This window comes from Chinchilla lanigera, unplaced genomic scaffold (genome assembly GCF_000276665.1).
Source record: "Chinchilla lanigera isolate Chin_1 unplaced genomic scaffold, ChiLan1.0 scaffold00028, whole genome shotgun sequence".
NCBI lineage: Eukaryota > Metazoa > Chordata > Mammalia > Rodentia > Chinchillidae > Chinchilla > Chinchilla lanigera.
This window is the reverse complement of record NW_004955429.1, coordinates 15,485,783-15,507,620: the sequence shown is the minus strand read 5'-3', so window position 1 is coordinate 15,507,620 and position 21,838 is coordinate 15,485,783. Positions and strand designations below refer to the sequence as shown.

Below are 21,838 nucleotides of genomic sequence, written 5' to 3'. Positions count from 1 at the left end.
TACGATATACAGTCTACAGAATTGGAAATTGTGATTTTAAAAAAAGTACTGAGAAACTTTAACCCTGTTATAATTACTCCGCAGACCTTTCAAGGAGTCCGCAGTCAATGCAGCTAGATGAAAAGCCCTGATAGATTGGAAATATAGAGGGTCATTTGTCAGCCTCGAGTTTCTGTCTTGTGTTCCCACCCACTCGGTCCCTCTGTCCCTGTATCTCAGGGTGATTTCCTACCCTAGGTTCATGGGAACGGGGAAGGACACTGTTTGATTCATTCTCTGGAAATACTGGGGAGTCTGAAGAAGACAAGACAGGCAGGCCAGTTGTGTTACTTCCTGTTGCTGATCAAAGTTTGCTGAAGAAACAAGAGTCACAGAGCGACTGCCAGGCAGCGGGCAGTTGCCTACTGCTGACCCCAATGTCCAGCAGTACCCGGTTCTCAGTGTAGCCAGTCAGGCCGCCCTGACCTCTGGGCTCCTTAGAAGTCCTTGGTGCTGGTCATGCTGCAGAGAGGGAGCAGAACTGTGTGCTTGCTGAAACAAAGGCGGCTTGTAGACGCCAGCTAAGGCTGCAGATGGAATCCTGACTGGCTCCCTCGAGCTTGGGCCCATCTGCACTTGGCTTACTGAGCCTGTCAATTAGCATCATTTCCCATGCACAAGATCCCAACAAGTAGGAGGGCCCAAGACGTGGACAGGGCAGGACTCAGCATTCTGGGACAGTTGTATATGCCCATAGGAAACTGAATCTTAGAGAAGAGAGTGGAGGAAGCGTGGAGCTAATGTTGATCAGTGCAGCTCAACAAGGATTTATTAAGCTGTGCCCAAGTTCGTCCTGTGCTGGGAATGCAGACCAAAGCCCCAGGCCTTGGCTGCCAGCGCTCAGGCTAGGGTAGACAGGCAGAGCAAGGTGGGCAAGATCCAGGCCACTGATGCTCAGGCAGGGCTCCTGGAAGGTGGCAAGAGCGAATGTGCGTTGTGCCTGGTTCTCAAGTAGAGGATGAGGGTGAAGTGGAACGTGTGAGAGGAGGATGACACGTAGCTTGGGTCCCCACTGGGAAGGACAGGCTGTGTGGCGCTGTGGTTAAGAGCCTGGGCTCCGTCTGCTTCTCCAAAGCCCCAGTCTCCTCATGTATAAAGTGTGGGTGGTGTTTTGTCCTGAAGGAGACCTGGAGGTTGGAATCACTCCTGAGCGCCCCTGGAGGAGCCCATGAGGTAGAGCAGGCCTGGGCTGCTGCCGGGACCCATGGGCCTTGAAGGGCTGTTCCCCCGGCTGGGACGCCACACACTCCTCTTACCGTGAGCGTCCTCCTTCTGCTCAGAGATGGCCTCAGGCCTGGGTCGGCCCTGGGTTTGCTGCGGGTGGGAGGACTGGGGTTGCCAGTGTCCTCTTGCTAGCGGGAAGAGCTCACATTCGCCTGTGGGAGGCAGGTGTTGGCTTCGTGGGGCCATGGGCAAGACAAGGAGCCCAGAAGGACATTTATGAAGGGCCAGGGACTGTGTGGCACAGGTCAAGTGTGAGAGCAACTGTTAATTTAGAAAAGAGGGAGTCTGAAGCCACACTGGGGAGTTAGTTTGTATTCATGGGGTAGTGAGGACTCTTAGCAGGAAAGCAGTATGCCAGTGTGTGTTTATTTTATTATTTGTGTATTTAAAATGTGAGTTTCTGAATGATTCTGCACCCTTGCTTGAGATGAGAACAGAAGGATGTGCCATGAAGAATTTCCTCTCTGCCACCCACTCTCTCTTGCACTCCCGTGGTGGCCAAATCCACACAGAAGCTGCCTGGCCCCTGCATGCACACACGATGCTGAGCGCGGCTCTGCCCCTTGCTTTCCCCTCCCGCTCTTCATGGAGGCCATTCTGGAGTGGTCCAGAAAGGGCTTCTTCATTTGCACTATTTTTAGCCTTCTTTCTACTGATGGGCATCTATGTGGTTTCCAACTTTAGGGTCAGTAAACATGCCACAGGGCATTCTATGTTTATATGAGCTTGGCTGGGCCACATGTTACATGCATTTTGATAGTACTTTCCAAATTGGCCCTGCAGATTGTACTAATTCAGGCGCCCCCCCACCCCCCAGTATGAATCAGTTCTGGGCTTTTTTTCTTTTTTGCAGAGCTGAGGATTGAACCTAGGTCTTTGCTCTGAGCTACATCTCAACCCTTTTTTATTTTGACATAGGTCTTGGTAAGTTGCCTAGGCTGGGCTTGAACTTACAGCCCTTCCTCCTCAGCTTCCAGAGTGCTGGGATTGCAGGTGTATACAGCTGGGGCTGTTTTAAATGCACTGTGTTCCTGGTAGATGATGGAGCCAGTGTGCCCTCTGCATGGCTGTGGGAGAAACCTAGGTCCTCCTACCTGGGAGTGCTGCTGCCCCTTGTACCTGGGCTTGACCCCTGGACGTTAGAGACCCCACCTCCCTCCTGTCCTGGAGGAGGGAGAGGTGGCCTGGGCAGGCAGGAAGGGAGCTGGGGCATGCCAGCCTGGCTGCAGTTGGACGCACACTATCTCAGCTGCTTTCCTCAGCACCAGGACAAACTGCCTGACCCCTGCAGTTCAGGAAAGGAGCCCCTTCATTCAGCTCCTGCTTTTGTAACTTTCGGTCCTTGTGTGGTCAGCAGCAGGGTGGAAGGGCCTGGGCAGAGGAAAGTCTCTCCCATTCCAGTAATCAGGAAGCAGAGAGACAAGAGAGGAGCCAGGAAGAGAGATGCGCCCTGCCAGGTCACCCCAGTGACTTCTCTGCTTACCAGACTCCACCTCCTGACAGCGAGTCAGCACCCGCCCCCATGCCCCAGTCCCCTCCCAGAAGCCCAGCCCCCGAGCTCAGGAGGCTTTAGAGGGCATCCAGATGGAAACCCTAACATGGCCGAGCCTCCTGCCAGAGGAGTGTAGGCAGCAGAGCAGTGCTGGGAGCCAGCGGCCCTGGCTTCTAGCACCCTTTGGTGTCTATTGCCCACGTGACCTAGAGCATGAGTACCCGTGTCCCTGAGGCTCCCTGTCCTCATTTGAAACACAGGTAGTGGGGAGGACGTGAGTTGGCCTAGTGCACACTGTTGGTGCCGGCAGGGGGGCAGGGGAGCTCCCTCCGCTATGCTGTTGTCATCAGAATCACTCCTAGAGCAGTCTTCCTCTGCCTCTTAGGGGCCATAATTGGGCCTGGAAAACCTCTTTGTGGGGCCCTTTGTAAAGAAAAATGAAAACACAGTTCCTTTCAGCAGGGCAAATCCTTGGATTTTCCCCATTCACGAGGTCATATTTGAAATGACTTTGTTTTGTTTTCTTATTGAAATGACTCTAAGTGCCTTTAAAAAGACAGTCCCTCTGCAGGGTGACACTGGGTTCCCTCCTTCAGCTGTTCTGTGACCGTCTGTCCACCTGCTGGGGTTGGGCTCGGGTTGCTGTGCAGGGAGGGGTACGGCCAGGCACGCATGTGACAGAGCTCAGTGGCTCAGTTCTCTGAGAAGCACTGTACACTCCCCTGGTCCCTGCCCCTTACTCTTGGGGTTTTGTTCTCGTTCTGAACAAGGACGAGTGTCCAGGCGCTGTCCAAGCCTAGCACAAAACATGAGCTTTTTCCTGCTTGAAATGAAAGTGACAGGATTAGTAAAATAGTTGTGTGTGGGGGTCTGGATTTGGATGAGCTTTCCCCTTGCTGCCTGTTAGCTGTGTGGCCCTGGGCAAGCTGTATGTTATGGGCCTCAGCTTCCCCAGCTCCTTCAGTAGTTCACAGGTCCAAGCATCCCACCCAGGGCCTGGAGCCAGGAGGTTCATGGTCACCATCCATTCTTCTTTGCCCACTTTCTTACAGCACTTTGCCTGGCCTGCAGTGGGGTGACTTTCTGTGGGCCTCTACACCCCCTTGCCCTTGCTGACCTTGTCTTCTCTCATCCCAGGAGCCCAGATCATCGACCTGATGATGCTGGTCATCGACGTGACGAAGGGGATGCAGACCCAGTCAGCAGAGTGCCTCGTGATCGGCCAGATTGCCTGCCAGAAGCTGATCGTGGTGCTAAACAAAATAGACCTCTTAGCTGAAGGGAAGAGACAGACAGCCATTGACAAAATGACCAGGAAAATGCAGAAGACCCTCGAGAACACGAAGTAGGTTTGCCAATGGGAGGAACGCTCCCCTAGCAGGAGGCTTTGGCATGGACTGGGCAGGCAGGACCAGCTTCCCACCCTCGTAAGTGGAATCCCTCCTGGTACTTGCACCGTTCAAGGCTGCAGTGAGCTGGGAAAAGACTAAGGGGCTGTTCAAAGAGGCCAAAAACCACAGGAACATGAAAAACTAGAAGCTGCCTTTCAGGGAGTTTGCTCACAGGAGTGGCGCATGTTGGAGGCTGGTTTTGCTGTCTCTTGCTCTAGGCCGTGCGCACACCTTGTTTCTCCAGTCAGAGTGAGGCACTGGCGCTTGTGTGCCTCAGCTTCCAGAAGGGAAAGCTGAGGGCTGTGCCCCATGAGGAAGGCCTGGTGTGGAGGACAAGTCCCCTCTCGGGTTCTTGGTCCTGCCCACGTGTCTAGGCCAGACCTCAGTGCAGAGCAGCTGGGAGCCCTGTCCGTTCTCCCTCTGCTTCTCCACATCTTGGTGATCAACAGGCAGTAAGGAGTGTTAGTGGGTGAATGGTCATTTCTGTCCCAGGGGCTTGTCATATTGGGTGGATAGATGAGTCAGCGTTGCTGTTGGAGGCCAGAGGAGGAAATGGCAGATGACACAGGGCTTCCGCAGCAGCTTGCGCTGGGAATGTGCAGTGTTGTCTTGTGGAGCTAGGAAGTGGTCGCAGAGTGTTGTGCCGGTCTGAGTGCATGAGGGCCCACCAGGAGCTCCAGGCGTGGTGGGGAAGACCAGGAGGTGCTGCGGCAGCAGGGGCAGGAAGTGTGGCTCTGAGTCAGGGCAATGCAGGAGGGAGGAGGTGACCTGGGGCTCCTGAGGCTACTCCACAGACCTTGTCTAGCCATGGGTGCTGATGACAGTCTGGCAGGAAGGTGGCAGAGCCACTGGGCAGAGCAGGGTAGTGGGGACGGGTGGGGACCGTGGAACCAGGAGCCATCTGGGTGTCAGCAGCCGCAGGATGACTGACCCTGATGTGGTTGAGAAACGAGTGAATGTCCTTGTTGAGCACACAGCATTGGCAAACCTTGTTGTTGTATCAATTTCCCACTTCCTCCCTGGGCTGGTCCCTTTTGATCAATACTAAATAGTGGTCACCGGGAGACAGGGATGCTTCCTCTTTGCTATGCAGCTGAGACAATATCCTGCCACTGCCACCTCTCCTTCTCCAGCCTAGGAGGGCAAGCAAGTAGAGAGTGTTTTTGTTTCCCTGTCATAAAGATTGATACAGCTTCTCATTTATGATTTTTTTTTCAGATCCAACACCTGCAGCTCTCCCTCAGAATTCTCACATCGGTTAAATTAAAGCTCCAGCCCTGTGAATGGGCCAAATATGTCATAAAAGATTTCCTAGCGCTGCCTTTTGTTAGCAAAATTCATCAATCCGATAAAATCGACACATTTAGATAAGTGTTGCATAAGAATTCAGAGTTTGTTATTCCCAACGGAAGTGGATATGAGACTGTAAAAAGGAAGATAAAAAATTATATCTTCTTTTTAGTGAGTTATTTGATCTCTCTGCCGTTTTATTTACTTGTCAGAAAGGGGAGAACAGGTCTTTTGGACTCCTGCATAAAAACCCGACACGGTGTCAGTGTCATCTTCTATATGAACAGCTCTTCTGGGAAGGGTTTAACATACTCGGGGGGTAAATTAATAGTTGCCATTTTGATTAATTAATTGAATTTAAGAAAATTTCTCACTTGCATGTTTGAATTACTATTCCTATTTTAAAGTTTTGGTTCAAGGTCAAATTATGGACTTTACTACACAGCTAGATGAAATTGTCCATTGGAGGAGCCTCAGAGCCCTCTCCTCCTGTAGCACCCAAGGGTGCAGACAAGGAAAGGACGGTTGCCCTGGTGGATGTGACCAGGGGCTGGTGCTGGGCAGGCCAGTTGTCTTGCAAGAGAACGTCAGCTTTTACCTCCACCAAGCAAGAGCTTCTTAAATCATTTTAAGGGATTGCTTCCCTTCCTTTGGTCCTTTGCTTAGTAAATGTTGGTCTAAGTTTCGAAAGGACAAATGTGTACTAGTGAACCATACACGTATCAAGTGAGCTGGGCATGCTTGTGATCCCAGTACTCAGGAGGCTGAGGCAGGAAGATGGCCGTGAGTTCAAGGCCAGCCTGGGCTACATAGTGAGACCTTGTCTCAAACAAGTAAACAAAACAAACCCTAAAAAGTGCTTAAATGTAAACCTTATTTTTTTTCTATCCAAAGAGTAATTAAAAGATAATTTGGAAAATAGAGAAAAGTGATTAAAAGAAAGAGGAGACCACCGGGGATTTCTTTTCTCAAAACAGTAGCCGCTAATATTTTGAGTTTTTAAAAATTTCTGTCTTTTTACTATGTGCAGTACTGACCTCTTTTTTCTTCCACATTTTTTATTGTGATAAAATATACAGAATATTTATCATTTTAATCATGTGGGAGAGTGTAGTTCAGTGACATTAAATATATTCACAGTGCTGTATCTCCCTGCCCCTGAAAAAAAAAAATAAAACTTTCTGTGATTCCTGACATAAACTCTGTGCCCAGTAAGCAGTAACTCTCCCTTCTACCTTTGCCTCAGCCCTTAGGAATTTCTATTTTACTTTCTGTCTCTGAATTTACCTATCCTAGGTACCTTGTATAAGTGGAATCCTACAAAATTGGGCCTTTATATCTAGATTTCATGTATCCTAATGTTTTCAAAGTACAGCCATGTTGTACCACATGTCAAATTTCACTCCTTTCCTGGCTGTGTAGTATTCTATCGTATGTATCACATTTTGTCTATCCTCTGATGGTGTGTACATGGGCTATTGAATAATGTTGCTATGAAGTAACATCTGCTCCAATCTGCTTCAAGTCCTTTGCCTATGAATGCCCGTTTTTCTAGGAGTGGAATTACAAGGGCAGATGGCAGTTTGGTGTTTAACTTTTTGAGGAATTTCCCATTTTCCATAGCTGGTGTACTATTTTACATTCCTACCAGTAACCCATGAGGATTCTAATTTGTTCACAGCCTCCTCAACATTTATTATATTTCCTTTTTTTTCCTCAGGTAGCCATCATAATAGGTGTGAAATGATATCTCATTGTTTTGTTTTGCATTTCGCTAAAGGTTCGCATCTTTTTGTGTACATGTTGGCCTTTTGTATGTCTTCTTGGAGAAATACCTCTTCATGTCCTTTGTGCATGTTGTAACTGGGCTGTCTTGTCATTGAACTATAGGTTTATACATTGTGAACATTAATCTCTTAATTAATGATAAAGAAGTGTGTTTTATACATTTTTCTCCCACTCTAGGTTGTCTTTTAATTTTTTTGATAGTGCTCTTTGATATAAAAAGTTCTTACTTTTGATAAAAGTCTAATTTTTTTTTCTTTTGTTGCCTGCGGAATCTGTCGGTTGTTTTGGGCTATTGACATCTTAGCAGAACTGTGCCTTCCAGTCCAGGAACACGGGAGGGCTTTCCATTCACCCCTTAGGTCTTTGTAAATTGCTTTCACCCATATTTTGTGATCTTCAGTGTTCAAGTCTTTCACCTCAGTGGTTAGATTCATTCCTAAGTGTTTAATTCTTTCTGTTGCTATTGTGAATGGAATTGCTCCTTTAATTTCCTTTTTGTATTATTCCTTGTTGGAATATAAAGCATAACTCATCTCTGTTGATGCTGTCCCCTGTATCATTGTGGGCTCTGCACTGGCCCCCTCCCCCTTTTCTGTCATCTAGTTGTAATCATGAGGTATTTTCATTTTTAATTTCTACCATGATTACCTAGTATTTTACATGGCAGTTTTTCAGGTAACCATTACTCTGTTCTTGGCTCTTTAGACTGGATTGTTTTCCTTCTCCTGGGCTGAATATCTTTATAAATCATTAAACTTTGTATTTTCAGTTATTTCCTCAGGATAGATTCCCAGGTGTGAGATTACTGAATCAACGGCAAGAAGATTTTTAAACCTTTTGTTGATCACTGCCATATTACTTTCCAAAGGGTTCTACCATTTCATAGAGGGGCTAGCAGATAACTTTGGTCTATAAGGTTAAAACATATTTGAAGCTGTAGACTAGACATGGTGTTTTACCCTTGTTTTACTAATACTGTGTGTGATTTTTAAATTACTGGTGAAAGTAAACGTTTTTTTCTTAAATGTCTTAAACAGTTGTATTTTTTTTTTTTTTTTTCTATTTTTTTTTGGTTTTTCTCCGGTACCGGGAACCGAACTCATGACCTTGCGCTTGCCAGGCAGGGGCTTTTGCCACTGAGCTAAATCCCCAGCCCCAAACAGTTGTATTTTGTGTGTGATCTATACCTGTGTATTTTGTCTATTTGCCCCTTGAAATTTTAATGCTTTGTTGTTATTTGCAGGAGTGTTTAGTAGTAGTAAGACTTTGCTGTTAACCCTTTGACTGTCACACTTACTACGACCAAGTCTTCAGGAGTATTTGTCATCCTTCCATTTCAGCTGCTTTTCTTTACAGACAGAAGTTTCTAATTTTTATGTAGTCAAACTCTTTGATTGTTTTTCTTTGTGATTTCTTTATCTCTGAAAGCATTTAAAATTACTCTTGCATAAGCATTTATCAATGTTAACAGAAATCAGAATGGAAGATAAAAATGTATCCACAATCTTCCCAGTGCATCAAATTAAAATGTTTTCTCCCTATGAGCCCCGTCAGTCTTCCCCACATGTACATAATCTGAGGTAGCTGTTATCACCACATTGACACTGTTCCATGTTCTAGGCATCTCTGTTTATTTTCCCACTAAATGTTATCACCTGACAGCATCCTTGATACATCTTTCCCCAGGCTCCCTCTGGGTTTCTTCCTGGTTTTAAAGCACTTTCTGTTTCCAGCTTTCTGTTATAGCTAAGGCCCTCTGCTTGAGGCCCACCCAGGGGTTCCCTGGTCCTGCTCCCTGCTTAGGATTGGGTTGGGCGCCAGTCTTGAGGGATTTGTCTGCTGCTGCACAGACTCTTACAATGTGGCTGACTGGCTGTGTGGTCTTGGGCAACTTACTTTCTCTCTCCGAGTTGCTGTTTCTTCTTCTGTAAAGTAAAAGTCACTGTGTCCAGTCTCACAGACTGCCTGTGATGTCCTTGGCCTGTGCACAGGCCTTCCCATGCAGGGTGATTATATCAGTTGGCTCTTTACAGTCCCCCCAGAAGTAGGTTTGCCTCTGGCCTGATGCTGAGAATAAGACATGATAAATGTTGGCTGTTTTGAAGTCTCCTATCCCAAAGCTTATATTGTTTGTTTCAGTTTCTTCTGTCTGGCTTATAACTCCTTGTGTGTGTATATATACGTATGTACACATGTACACACATGTACGCATACATATATTCCCCCCACCTCCCTTTTCTGGGACTGTTTTGTGGGGTAAATCAGCCTCCATGCACAGTCAGCGCTCAGGTCTGGGCCCGTGATGCCATGATGTCCTGGGGACTCTGGAGGAGGCAGTAGGGTGACAGGAACAGCAGAAGCTGGGCGTCTGCCTTCTCCTTAGAGCCCCTGTGTTCTGTAACTCAGGCGTTAGCCTGGGCTGCTGAGCTGTGATCCTTGGGGCTCCGTGGGCCTGGGCCTGCCTGCTGTGTGCAGGAACCAAGAGGTCCCGGTGTGCGACAGGTTCAGGAAATCAACAAGGCCAGCTTTGCTCGGGCCTGGGAAAGGGCCAGATGCCCGGCCAGCACGCCTTTATGTTTGCTTAAGATACACTGCCCAAAAGGGTTTGAACAAAAGTAATTGAATTTCCTAGAGCTTTCTGGTTAATCACTGGAATTCTACGTGCAGGTGTGTACCCTGTCTGTCGCTCTGTGCCTCGGGCTCGGGGTGTAGAAATAACCTGGTGCCGGTCCTGGGTCCCCACTCAGGCAGCACTGTGGCCAGAGGCCCCCTTCCCGCCTCGAGCCAGTCTTCTCCCCGCGCTCTCCTCCTCCTGAGGACAGCTGGCCCTTCCTCCTGCGCCCCGCAGCCCTGGGCCAGTCCCTTGACGTCGCCCTCCGTGTCACGTGGCAGGCACATGCCTGCTGCTGGGCACAGAGAGGGCCGTGCTCTTTCCCTTGTTTTTTTTTCTCTTATGCTTTATTCTTCTCTTCCTGTGTGTTTTTTATTTCTTGCCCCCGCTCTCCTCATTATTCTCTTTCCTTTTATTCTTTTTCCCTGTCTCTGCCCCTTTTCAAATTCTTTTTTCTTTCAAGACCTGAGTCCTGCATCCTTGCTGGGGCTTCTCTGGCTGTGCTTGGTGAGCTGGAACTTCCACGTGGAAGTTCCCTCCTGAACTCAGGTCAGGTGGTCAGCCAGTGGCTCCTGGTCTTTACGTTGCCCTTGGGGAACTCCAGCTTCTCTGAGTTACTTTCTTTCATATCTAAAATAAAACGTAATACAACACAGCACAACACAGCCCTAAGCTGGCTCAGCGGCCCATGCCTTTAATCCCAGCACGAAAGAGGCTGAAGAGGGAGATTGTGGGTTGGAGGCCAGCCTGGGCTGCATGGTAAGATCAAGGCTGGCCTGGACTGCTTCACATAGCTAGACCCTGTCTCCAAAAAGTAAAAGTAAGAAAGTTCAAAAATCCTTTTTTACAGAGTTTGTTCCCGTCCAGGCCAGGAGGGATGTGGCGAGGGTTCAGTGACCAGCTGCAGGGAGCCCCATTGTGAGGGAGCCTGCGGTCTGCCTGGGCAGGAAAGACCAGACGAAAGATGTGGGAACGGGAGGCCGTGCTCTGGCCAGAGTTGGGAAGGGGCACTGGCGCCAGAGGGCCAGGGATGGCTAAGCGTCTGTGGCTCACACCGCGGGCTGTCACACTGGCAGCTGATGACAGGGGCGTGGAGGCCAAGTGAAGGGAATCACGGTGGCTCTGGAGTGGAGACCAGGCGAGCGTCCTTACTGGAATCCACCTCTGGTAGCCTGTGCCTGGCCTGAGCAACGTTTGCACAGACAGGGAGCAGGTAAAGGGGGAGAGGACAGCCGGAGGAGCAAGCATGGTGGGCCCAGCTGCTGCTGCAAGGCTCTCGCTCCGTGCAGGGTGAACAGGGCTGGAGAGGAGCTCAGAGGGCCCTGGGCTGGACGACCTGGGAAAATGGAAAACAGGGTATGTGTTGGAGCAAGAGGCAGATGGGGCACCTGTGGAGAAATGTGGGTGCTGTGTAGGCAGAGACAGCTGCCCAGCCCAGCCCAGCGTGTGGGCAGTTGAGTTGCGAGCCCTGGTGCAGGTTGTCAGAGTGTAGAGGCTGGCAGAGGACAGTGGGGCTCTAGAGCACCTTTGGGGACCAGGAGGAAGAATGGCTTATCAAGGTGGAGGACAGGCAAGGGCTGTGGGATCAGGGCTTGTGGTGTGGATGACAATCCTTGGAAATGCCCGATCCCTCAGTGCCATTCAGAGTTGGGGTCCCCGGTGGAGCCGTGCTCCTCACCCCACTGCCCTGGAGCCCTCTGTGCATTCCTCAGGCACTGGAACCGGGCACAGGTGCGATTTTCCTTTGGCTTGTACAGGAAGGAGACCGTGGAGGGTCAGGCCCTGTGAGGAAGCGGCCATAGGGCTTGTCCTGAAGCATGGTGGATGGGAAGCTCGGTGCAGCTGGGAAGAGTGCGGTGGGCATATGTTGAGCAAAGGGCTTCCCCTAAGAGAAGGGTGGTCTGGGATAGCGGGAGGGATCGGGCTCGAGTCCCTGCTAGAGCTAGCAGGCAGGGGAGGTTGGCTGGGTAGCAGAGGCTCCTTGAGGTGTGGGCACAGGAGCTGGGGGCAGTGGGTTTACTGTGTGGGACGCTTCTCTCTGGCTGCCTCTTCTCCGGCTGGGTCCTCTCACTATTCACTGCAAGCTGCCCCGGCAGGTGGAAGAACATGAGGGTCCCCAGGACGCTGTGACCCAAAGTGAGGGATCCAGTACACACGGGGCACAATGAGTCTGGGGTGCACTTGGATGCAGCACAATGCCATAGCTTATGGAAGGAAGTTAATTCTCTGTCACTTATCTTTAATTTCCTTTATTGAGTTCAGAAAAACGTCTCAAATTGATGCTGTCATGTCTTCAAGATTTCCCTAACTTTTTAACCGCGCTCAGTGCCTTCAGCACGTAATAGTATCTAGCTAGAATGTAATAGCTTTGTTTTGTTTGTCTTGTGTTTATTTTTGTAGCTGTAGTAGTAGAGGATTTCTTGTCCCCTGAGATTGAGCTGCTGTTGGTTAATCAAAAAAAGTCACTTAGAGCAGAGAGTCAAAAGAATGACACATTCATACCTTAAACATAATATTTTCACTTAAAATATATATATGCATGTTCATTTAATAAAGTCAACATAACAGTTGGGACAGAGGAACTAGGGCGGTCCCAGCCTGGGCCCCTTCCTCCTCTGCAGTGTAACGGAGTCACAACTGGAATCCGTGCCTCTCTCCTCTTCCGCCCACACTGGTTTTGAAGCATCTGTGTTTTCTTCATCATTCATAACTTCGGTTTTCCACACATGGTCACTTGCAATCCATCCTCATCTCTAATTCCTTTGAAGTTCTGTAAAGATGCAATCCTTTGTATTTACTTCTTGGTCAGAATTTACATTTTTATATTTGTTGATTTGCCAATTGTGAGAAGTAGGTTGTGGATTCCAGACATGTCATGGTAGTTGACTGCAGTTAGTGTCCTGGCCTTCCCTCTGCATAGGTGTGGTGTGCCAGCCCCGTACACAACGGTTCTCCTTGGTGGCACCTCCCGAGTTTGGTGGCTCCACCTGAGGTGTAGAAGAGGACCTCAGCAGAAGACTTTTCTCTGAGAGCTTTTGAGCAGTCGTCTCTTTGCTGTGGTAGATTTCTGCCGTCCACTTGCTGGCAAGTGTCCTGCTCAGCCTGTCTTTTCTTCCGGGTGCGCCCATTGACTGGAGCTCTGAGTTTTCTCAAATAATAAACCACTCCCTAGTGCAGTGTCTACATTTCCATTTCTTGAATAGTGAAGCAGGACTCACAGAGCAGTCTTGAGTGCAGAATTGTTCCACGATTTCACACAGCCTCCCATTGAGTCTATTATGGTTTTCTTATCCACTGCTAATTTAACACCAAGTTTTAAGATTTGCCTTTATCCTGTCTTTCCAGGACATTCAACTTAGTTCTCATAGAAATAGCAATTTCACACGGTTGCTTTATGATGCTAAATTAAATTATGTTACAATGGCAACACTAATGACTGGCATTACCAAGTTGGTGGTAGTGCCAGCACATTTCTTGTTTGGCATAAAGGTCAGCTGGCAGGGCAGAAGTCAGAAAGTCGCCTTTTCTGCATAGCGAGTGAGCCTCAAGCTTTGCCCTGTGTGGGCATCTGCTCACAAGGTGCCAGGGGCAGGTTTGGTGAGGAAGTAGAAAGCGCTGGTTAATGGATATCTTGACAGTAGCAGGCAATGGAGGCTTCCACTCTTATTTGTAGCAGGTGCTAGCGGCACACAACCTCCTCCAGCCTGGGCAGATGGAGCACTGTCTCCCAGCCTTCTCGAGTGGAGGTAACCACAGAGCTGGCTTTTTACCACCGTCTGTGACTGTATGGCTGTGTGGCTTGAGCCAGCTACCAGAGCCTCTGTAATACAGGGGGAGGAGGTACTGCCTGTGCCTCCCAAAGACCATGCACAGAGAGGTTCTCAGGGGTTCTGGGGTCAGGCAGGTGACGTGGCACTACCTGGAGAGAGCACTGTCCAGAAGAGAGTAGTGCAGAGGCAGCTCCTGGAAGTGCATTTCAGAAGTAAGCAGGTGGGCGTGGTCAGCATTAGGTGGCTTAACAAGGAAATACAAATTAAATTGCAAAATATATTTTTAAAAGAAAGAAAGAAGAAAAAGACCTGAGCACAACCTAGATTTCCCCTTTTCCATCTGTAAGACTTATACAGCTGTCACAGTGTCTGAAAGGAAACCCTGTACCTTTCATGCTGCCACTGCCCTACTCCTTGCCTACCAGCCTCGGAACTACTCATCCACGTTCCCAAGGAGTATTTGTCTGGTGTCTCTCCCTCACAGGATGTCCTCGTGGTTCATGTACACTGAAGCCTGTCTCAGTGCCCCATTCCTTCCTGGGCTGGCTACTGCCCGACTGTGTAGACACACCAGGGTCTGTGATGGACATCTGAGCTGTCTTCGTCTTGGCTGCTGTGACCAGTGTGCTGTGAGTGTGTGTGGACATGTACTGTATTTGTTTGGGTCCCTGTTTTTGGTTCTTGTAGGCCTGGAAGTGGCATTGCTGGGTTGCTGGTAATTCTGTGTTCTCCATTCACAAAGCGCAGTTTGCTGCTGGATATGACCTTCTTGGTTGACAGACTTTATTTCCTTTTAACTTTCAGGCCTTTGCAAATGCCATCCTATCACCTTCTGTCCTCTGTGGTTTCTCTTGAGAAGCTGCTATCTCCCACTGTGGCTCTCTGTGTACAAATACAGTCACTTTTCTTGGGATATTTTGGGATTGTCTCCTTGTCTTTGGCCTCCAACAGGTTATGCCGTGTGTCGACATGACTCTCTATGAGTTTATCCTGCTTGGAGCTTGGTGAGTGTTGCAGATGTGCAGAGTAGTGTTTTTCCCAGATGTAAGGTGCACTGGGCTGTGGTCTCCCACTGCTGGCAGGAACTCCATGTGCCCGTGCTGTTCTCTTCATGGCCTCTTGTGTCTGTGAGGCTTATCTTACCAGCTTCTTTGCAAGCTTGTTGATTCTTCCTCCTCAGATCTGTTGCCAGGTCCCAGTTTTCATTTCAGTTATTATACTTTTCAACTCTAGAATTTCTCTGTGTTTTGTATTTTTAAAAATAATTTCTCTTTTTTTGATTTTTCTCTATTTTGAGACAAATCCTGTCATTTGATCCTGTGGTTCTTTAGACAAGTTTCTTTACCTTTTTTTTTTTTTTTTTTTTTTTTAGACAGAGTCTCACTATGTAGCCCAGGCTGGCCTCAAACTCACACTGATCCTCCTGCCTCAGCTTCCCTGGTGCTAACATGTCTGGCTCCTTTACTTTTGAAAAACCACTTAAAATAGCTGGTTTAAAGTCTTTGTCTAGTAGGGCTTCCTCAGGAACATTTTCTTTTAACTCTTTTTCTTCTCAAATATGGGCCATACTCTTGTTTTTTTGCAGCTGCCATAAATTTCTGTTGAAACCTGGACATTTAAAATAATGTGACAGTTCTGGAAGTCAGAGCCCCCCCCCACCCCCCGACCCTCCTGCCGCCAATAGTTTGTTGTTATAGTTTGTTTAGTAACTGTTCTGAATGGATGGTGTGAGGTCTGTGTTCATTGTCAGAGACCCCTGAAGTCTCTGCCTGGTTAGTTAGTGGCCAGCTAATAGGACAGAGACTCTCTCCACGCCTAGACAGTGTGTCTCCTGGTCAAGGGGCTCTACGTGCATGTTGGGCCATGCTGTCAGTGTTCACGCAGGCAGCTGACAGCTCTGCCTGAGCTTTACTTCCTGCTTGCACAGAGCCTTGAGGTTAGCCAGAGGGTAAGCGAGGCCCTGAGCAAGCCACAGCATGATTTCCCACATGCTCCAGGTACAGCTCAGTCCTGGCTTTTCCATTTAAGCTTTTTGGGCAACCTACTGTTTGCTTGAGTTGTTGTCTTCTACCGTTTTGATGTTAAACAGTTGCCTCTGATTATCCTCAGTGCTTCCTCAGAGACAAGGCTGTTTGGAGAGGCTGTTGGGCAACTCCACAGCCGGTTAGACAGAGGTAGCCTTGCTGATGGGATCTTTCAGGGAGCCACCCAGCTGGAACAACAGTGACAGATCTCTGGGACGGGCTTTGAAGGAACTCAAACCCGCACTGCCTGCAGCTGCTGCATTCACTGTGGTTGTGGCAGTTGGGTTTCAAGAACATCACAGAGTTGGAGAGGAGAATGCGAATGACATGTCAACATGTCCCAGATTCTGCCTTTTCTCACCAGGACTTGGCCATCTCTCTCGAGGGGACACTGCGGGCAGCTCAGTCTTTGGTCAGTTCCAGAGTTCAGCGAAGGCTGACAGGGTCCATCTAACCAGTGTTCCCATCTCTGAGGGAGGAGAGGCTTTTTGGCTGTTGGCACTCGATGATGTCTGCTGACCTTTCATTGTGCGCTCAGGCTAAGGTTCTGTCTTATGAACGTGTCCCAAAGCCAAGGGACAAAAGAAAAAGTCATGTCTCTGACATGTTTATCAGTTACCATTTATAAATGGTGGAATACTGTAAATAAGTAAGTTTGAGGGAAATTCGGGGTCACATTGTTAGGTAGCTGTCAGCAATGAAGTGGGAGCCTGGGAGAGGGTGTGTCACACGGAAGTTATGAGCTCTGGTGCCACACTTAGAAGGACTGGGTTCAAAACTGGCTCTGAGGACTGTAACCACAGCATGGAGCGAGTTAACTAGCCTCTCTAGCTCGTTTTCTCTGTAAGGTGACGACAGCAGCACAGTGGTGTGGTGAAGCTTAAATGAAAGAATCCGTGTCACATGCTCTGCTTGGCCAAGTGTGTAATTGCTGTTTTTGTCCTTACTGTCGTTGAAGAGAAAACTCTTGGTGACACAATGGTAAATAAGTTGGCAGGATATGAAAATGTATGCCTACTATAGTGTGTGAAAATTTTTTTAATATTTAAATTTTTTTTCATTTTTTATTATTTATTAGTCCACATTTACAGTACATGATGATTGCATTCCTGTGGGGAGTTGGTGGAGGCGTATCTCACACATCTCGATTCTTTTTTCATCACGTCCCCCTGTCTCCTTATCCCCCTCTCATTTGCAAAACATCTATCTCCCTATTTCCTACTATCAATCTTCTATTTTGTTCTTTCTTTACTTGTACTTTTATTTATACTTATATTTATACGTGCAGTATTGAAGCTCGTATGTCTGATTTATTTTACTTAACATTGTGGTCTCAAGGTGCATCTATTTTCCTACAGATGACTCAAGTTTATCCTTCTTAATGGCAGTACTGTACTGTGCGTAAATACCACATTTTCTTTATCCATTCATTGCTGATAGACCTATAAGCCACTTCCAGTATTCAGATGTTATGAGATGTGCTGCTGTAAACATGGGTATGCATGGGTCCCTGTAATGTGATGTCTTTAACTCTTCTGGAAGGATACCTAGAAGGACAATAGCTGGGTCAAATGGAATTTCTAGTTTCAGTTTTTTGAGGAATCTCCATACTGATTTCCATAGTGGTTGTACTAGTTTACATTCCCACCAGTAAGACAGAAGGTTTCTTTTTTCCCTGCAGCTTCTCCAGTATTTGTTATTACTTGATTTCTTGATGATAGGCATTCTTTCAGAAGAATGATAGAATCTCAGTATTGTTTTAATTTATATTTCTCTAGTGGCCAGAGAGATGTTGAACAGTTTTTCATGTGCTTACTGGCTATTTGAACTTCTTTTGACAAATGTCTGTTTTTGAGTTCTTTATATATTCTAGATGTTAGACCTCTAAGGAATAGCTAGCAAAATTTTTTTCTGTTCTGTAGGTTGTCTCTTCACTCTGTTGCTTGTTTCGTTTACTGTGCAGAAGATTTTTAACTCAGTGTGACCCCATTTGTTGATTCTTGATGTTATTTCTTGTGCTATTGGTGTTCTGTTCAGAAAGTCCTTGCCTATAGCTATATCTTCAAGATTTTTACCTATTTTATCTTCCAGCGGGTTAAGTTTCAGTTTTAACATTTAGATCTTTGACCCATTTTGATTTTAGTTTAGTACATGGTGTGAGATATGGGTCTAGATTCAGTCCTCTGCCTGTGGATAGTCAGTTTTCCCAGCACCATTTATTAAAGAGGCCATCTTTCCTCCAGTGTATGTTTTGGCCTCTTTGTCAAAGATCAGATAGCTGAATGTGCCTGAGGTTTTTCTGGATCCTCTGTTCTGTCCCATTGATCCAGCATCTGCCTTTGTGTCAGTGCCATGCAGTTGTTATCACTGTAGCTTTTGTAATATAACTTGAACACTGGGACTGTGGCCTCTTGCATTGCTCTGTTGCAGGATTGCTTTAGCAATTCTAGGCCTCTTCTGGCTTCATATAAATTTTAGGATTGTTGTTTGTAGTTCTATGAGGAGCAGCACGTGAAATATTTCATATAAAGTATCAAAAAATAGGAAGATAGGGGAAAAAAATCCCTTGGTACCACATGGGAGAACCACAGTGATATAATTATGGAGTTTTTTTTTCCTCTTGTCCTTTTTTCTTAACAGTGTTACTATTGTGCTGTGTTTTGAAGTGGAAATGTTGCCCTCCTGATTAGAATCTCTCCTTGGAGAGGCTGGGTGCTGCCATTAGATACCATATTGGAGGCCTTCTGAGTGCATCTATGGGGCTTGCTGGCACCAGGCACTGCTGCTTTCTCGAGAGAGCTCTGAGGTGGAGTTTAAGACCTAGAAGCCTTCTTAGATTCTAGTGTCCCAGTGGCAGGCCTCTCCTTGGGACTCCATGTCCTCCTCTGCTGAATGTGAGGACAGTGGTGCCACCTTCACATGGGCTTGGTGCAGTGGAAGGACAGAGGCAAGTCCTGCCTAGTGGCTTATAGAGGCTGCACAGATGTGCTGTGTGCCGTGCTGGTGCTCTGTAATGGTGATGGTGCTTGTTTTCCTTTTGCAGGTTCCGGGGTGCTCCAATTATACCTGTAGCGGCCAAACCTGGGGGACCAGAGGCCCCTGAAACTGAAGCCCCACAGGGAATCTCAGAGCTCATTGAGGTACTGTCCGCTTGAATCCAGGTCACCCTAAGCGCAGCCTGCTCCGGTGGGCTTCTGTGACTGTCCTGTCCTGAGGGAGGGGAGGGGCAGCCCCCTAGAGAGCCCTGGCTGGCTCCCTTCACTTCCCTGCTCATGGGAAGGGCCAAAGACCTCACCTCCCACAGAAAGAGTAGCCAAGACTGAGAACCCTCAAGCCTCACAGCCCAAGGCTCTGAGGAGGACGCACCCTCCTGTGTCGCACTTTTTCCTTCTTGTCACTGCCTCCACCCAGATGAATGAATGCCCAGCACTGGAGCCCAAGGCCCAGGTCCCCCATTCCTGCCCACAGATTGTGCCAGCCTCTCTGGTGAGGCCCAGACTTTTCTCCCAGACGTGGCTGCAACGGGGGATGCAGTGCCCAAGGCAGCCAGCAGGACGGGCGTGTGGGGTGCTGGTGGGTACCTAAGAGGATGGCAGTGAGGGTGGGGCCGACGGAGCTCCTCCGTGAGCGCTCAGAGGGGCAGGGGTGCCTGGGTGCCTGGGTGCCTGGCACTGCGTTCCAGCTTGGCCCACCACCTGCTGTCTCTGTGAGCACAGGCAAAGGGTCTGCCTCCTTTGCCTCTGAGTCCTCAGTGGTAAAGGAGGGAAGACAGAAGCACTGGCCCTTGGGGCGTATGGGGAGGGTTAAATGGGTTGCCCGTGTTGCTGTGGCAGAGACTGAGTCAGTGATCGCAAATATCCGCAGTCACCCTGGAGGACCTGAACAGTTCGTCCTGTCCTCACCAGGGAAGCACCTGAGACAGACAGGCTCGGTGGCCTGGCCCAGCTCGCACACCATGAAGGCTGATTGTCAGGGTCAGCTTCATGGTCCTCTTCAACCTGGACCCACAGACCTGAGCTCAGGTGTGGCCTCTGTGATGCACACAGAACTGATCCAGCCTGCCGTGCAAACCAGATGTTTTCTGATGAGGCTTCTGTCACCTCTTCCTCGGCTCCAGAGCACCCTTGTGTGGGAGCTGGGGACTGTTGTCTTTATACAAGCAAAATCCAGAAGAGTGTGCCTCTGAATGATGTTGTCCTTTCCTTTAAGAGGCCTCTGCCCCGCCTCAAGCCCAGCTTGCGTGGGAGCTCCAGTCGTTTTCCAAAAGGATTGTTATTACAAGACTGGAACTGGCACACTCACTCCCCAATACTTTTTTGACAGCCTGTTCCATATGAAATCAGAAAGCAGCACAAGGGAAGTCCTAACGAGATGTTTGTGTTCACTTGTGTAATGGTAATCAGCTCTAGCAACATCTTGGAGCACGTAGATGCCGAGGAGAGCTGAGGTGTGTGGGAAGTCAGTGGGGAGAGGAAAAAAGGGGAACAGGGCCGTGGGGACACAGGACCACCACTCTGTCTCTGCTGGGACCCAGGAAGTGGCGAGAAGGCTCCAGGTCACCCTGCACAGCTCTTGCCCTGGACCCTCAGGCCCAGGCAGCACCCCTGGGAGCCACCTTCCCACCTCCTTCCTCGCATCCGTGTGTCCTTCCTTCACTTGCCCTTTCCTCTTTTCGGTGCAGCTACCAGGGAAACAGAATCCTCAAGGGAGGCAGATAGAGAGGTGAGCACACTAGTGCTCTAGCTGTGGTGATTGGGGGCGGGGTGTGGCTGTGCAGGAACAGCTTTCCAGAGAGGGAGGGGGCAGCTGCCAAGGTTGCAGCCTGTGGTGGGGCCAGGGTGGGGGATGGTGTGCCGGGACTGGGTGCTGTGGGACCTGAGGTGCTGCAGGCCTCAGGAGCCGCCATGACAACAGTCTTTGCTGCTGTGGAGACTTCGCAGGAGTGCCGTTAGGAGGGCTGGGGCGGCGGAGCACAGGGAGCAGGAGCCCAGCAGAAGCTTGGAATGCAGTTGGGGATGGGCTGCTAGCTCTGGCCAGCTTGCAGTGCACAGTCCTCCAGCCAGGCCTCGCCTTAGCGGCCTTGGTGCATGCCGTCTGGCCACACGACCACACCTCTACCCCCTCCGCCCCTCGCCCGACTGTCTGTGGCAGCAGCTTTTCTCTTCTAGCTCCTGAAGTCCCAGATTTCCATCCCGACAAGAGACCCCTCGGGCCCCTTCCTCATGTCTGTGGACCACTGTTTCTCCATCAAGGGCCAAGGCACGGTGATGACTGGGACCATCCTTTCGGGCTCCATCAGCCTCGGCGACAGCGTGGAGATTCCTGCCCTCAAGGTCAGTCTGATGTCCTTCCTTTCTGCCTCCCTCTCTTGCTGCAAAGGAGTGGACAGTCCCTTTGCCGTCTGCACTGCTGAGCTGCCAAAGCTACCCTTGCACCCCAGGGCTGGCCAGGGCCCTGCCAGCCTCTCTGCCCTGCTCTGTCCTCGCTCCACTGCCCCACCCTTGGGCTCCCCGCCCCAGCTGGCCCCACGATCCCTCGCCTTCCGAGCTGTCTAACCGTGCATCTGTATGGCAGTGTCCCGGGAGAGTTCTGAGTAGGTTTCTTTACTTGGGTAAGACACTGAAGCCCCAGAAAGTGAGGTGGTCTTGAAGTCACACAGGCAACACGGAGCCCCAGAGGACACCCTCCCCCCGAGTGGCAGGATGGACACATGCATGAGGTTATTTCTGGGTCCCTTTTTCTTAACCACAAGGGTTGAAAAGTCAAACACAGCTTGATTTGGTGGCTCTCAGCATCATTCACTGAGGGAGAAATTCAGATCATTCCTTACTCCCTGCACCTGTGGCAGACACCACACCATCCCCTTAAGCCCAGGGGAGGATGGACGTCTAGGGTCTCACTGTTGCCTGTGCTGTAGCTTGGCCCTCACTTAAAAGGCCTTGAAGGGCTGCTCTGCAGAAGGTTTTTCTTACAGGTGCATTTTACAGGTCAAGGAAGAAGTAGCTCTCCCTCCCATCCCCTCCCCCTTCAGAAGGAAAAGGTGGGGACAAGGATTTGCCAGGAGCTGAGCCAAGCGTGGCTGCTGGTTGGAGTGGCTGCCTGGGGTGCTGGGCCAAGGCAGATTGTCTGGAGAAAGGACCAGTGGGAAACACAGGGCTCTCAGTATAGAGATCTAGAGATAACCTCCATATTTGCATGCTGAGAACCCT

General features: G+C 49.2%; 1 protein-coding gene across 2 annotated transcripts in view; it reads left to right on the top strand.

The window, feature by feature from the left end:
- Eefsec (eukaryotic elongation factor, selenocysteine-tRNA-specific) overlaps positions 1–21,838 on the top strand; it is a 217,099-nt gene that overhangs the window by 90,735 nt on the left and 104,526 nt on the right. For both annotated transcript variants that reach the window (XM_005387044.2, XM_005387043.2), the window contains exons 2-4: positions 3,893–4,100; positions 18,673–18,769; positions 20,798–20,962. In XM_005387044.2, coding sequence (XP_005387101.1) covers positions 3,913–4,100; positions 18,673–18,769; positions 20,798–20,962 — 450 coding nt within the window. In that variant the 5' untranslated portion in view covers positions 3,893–3,912. The remainder of the gene's footprint in view (positions 1–3,892; positions 4,101–18,672; positions 18,770–20,797; positions 20,963–21,838) is intronic.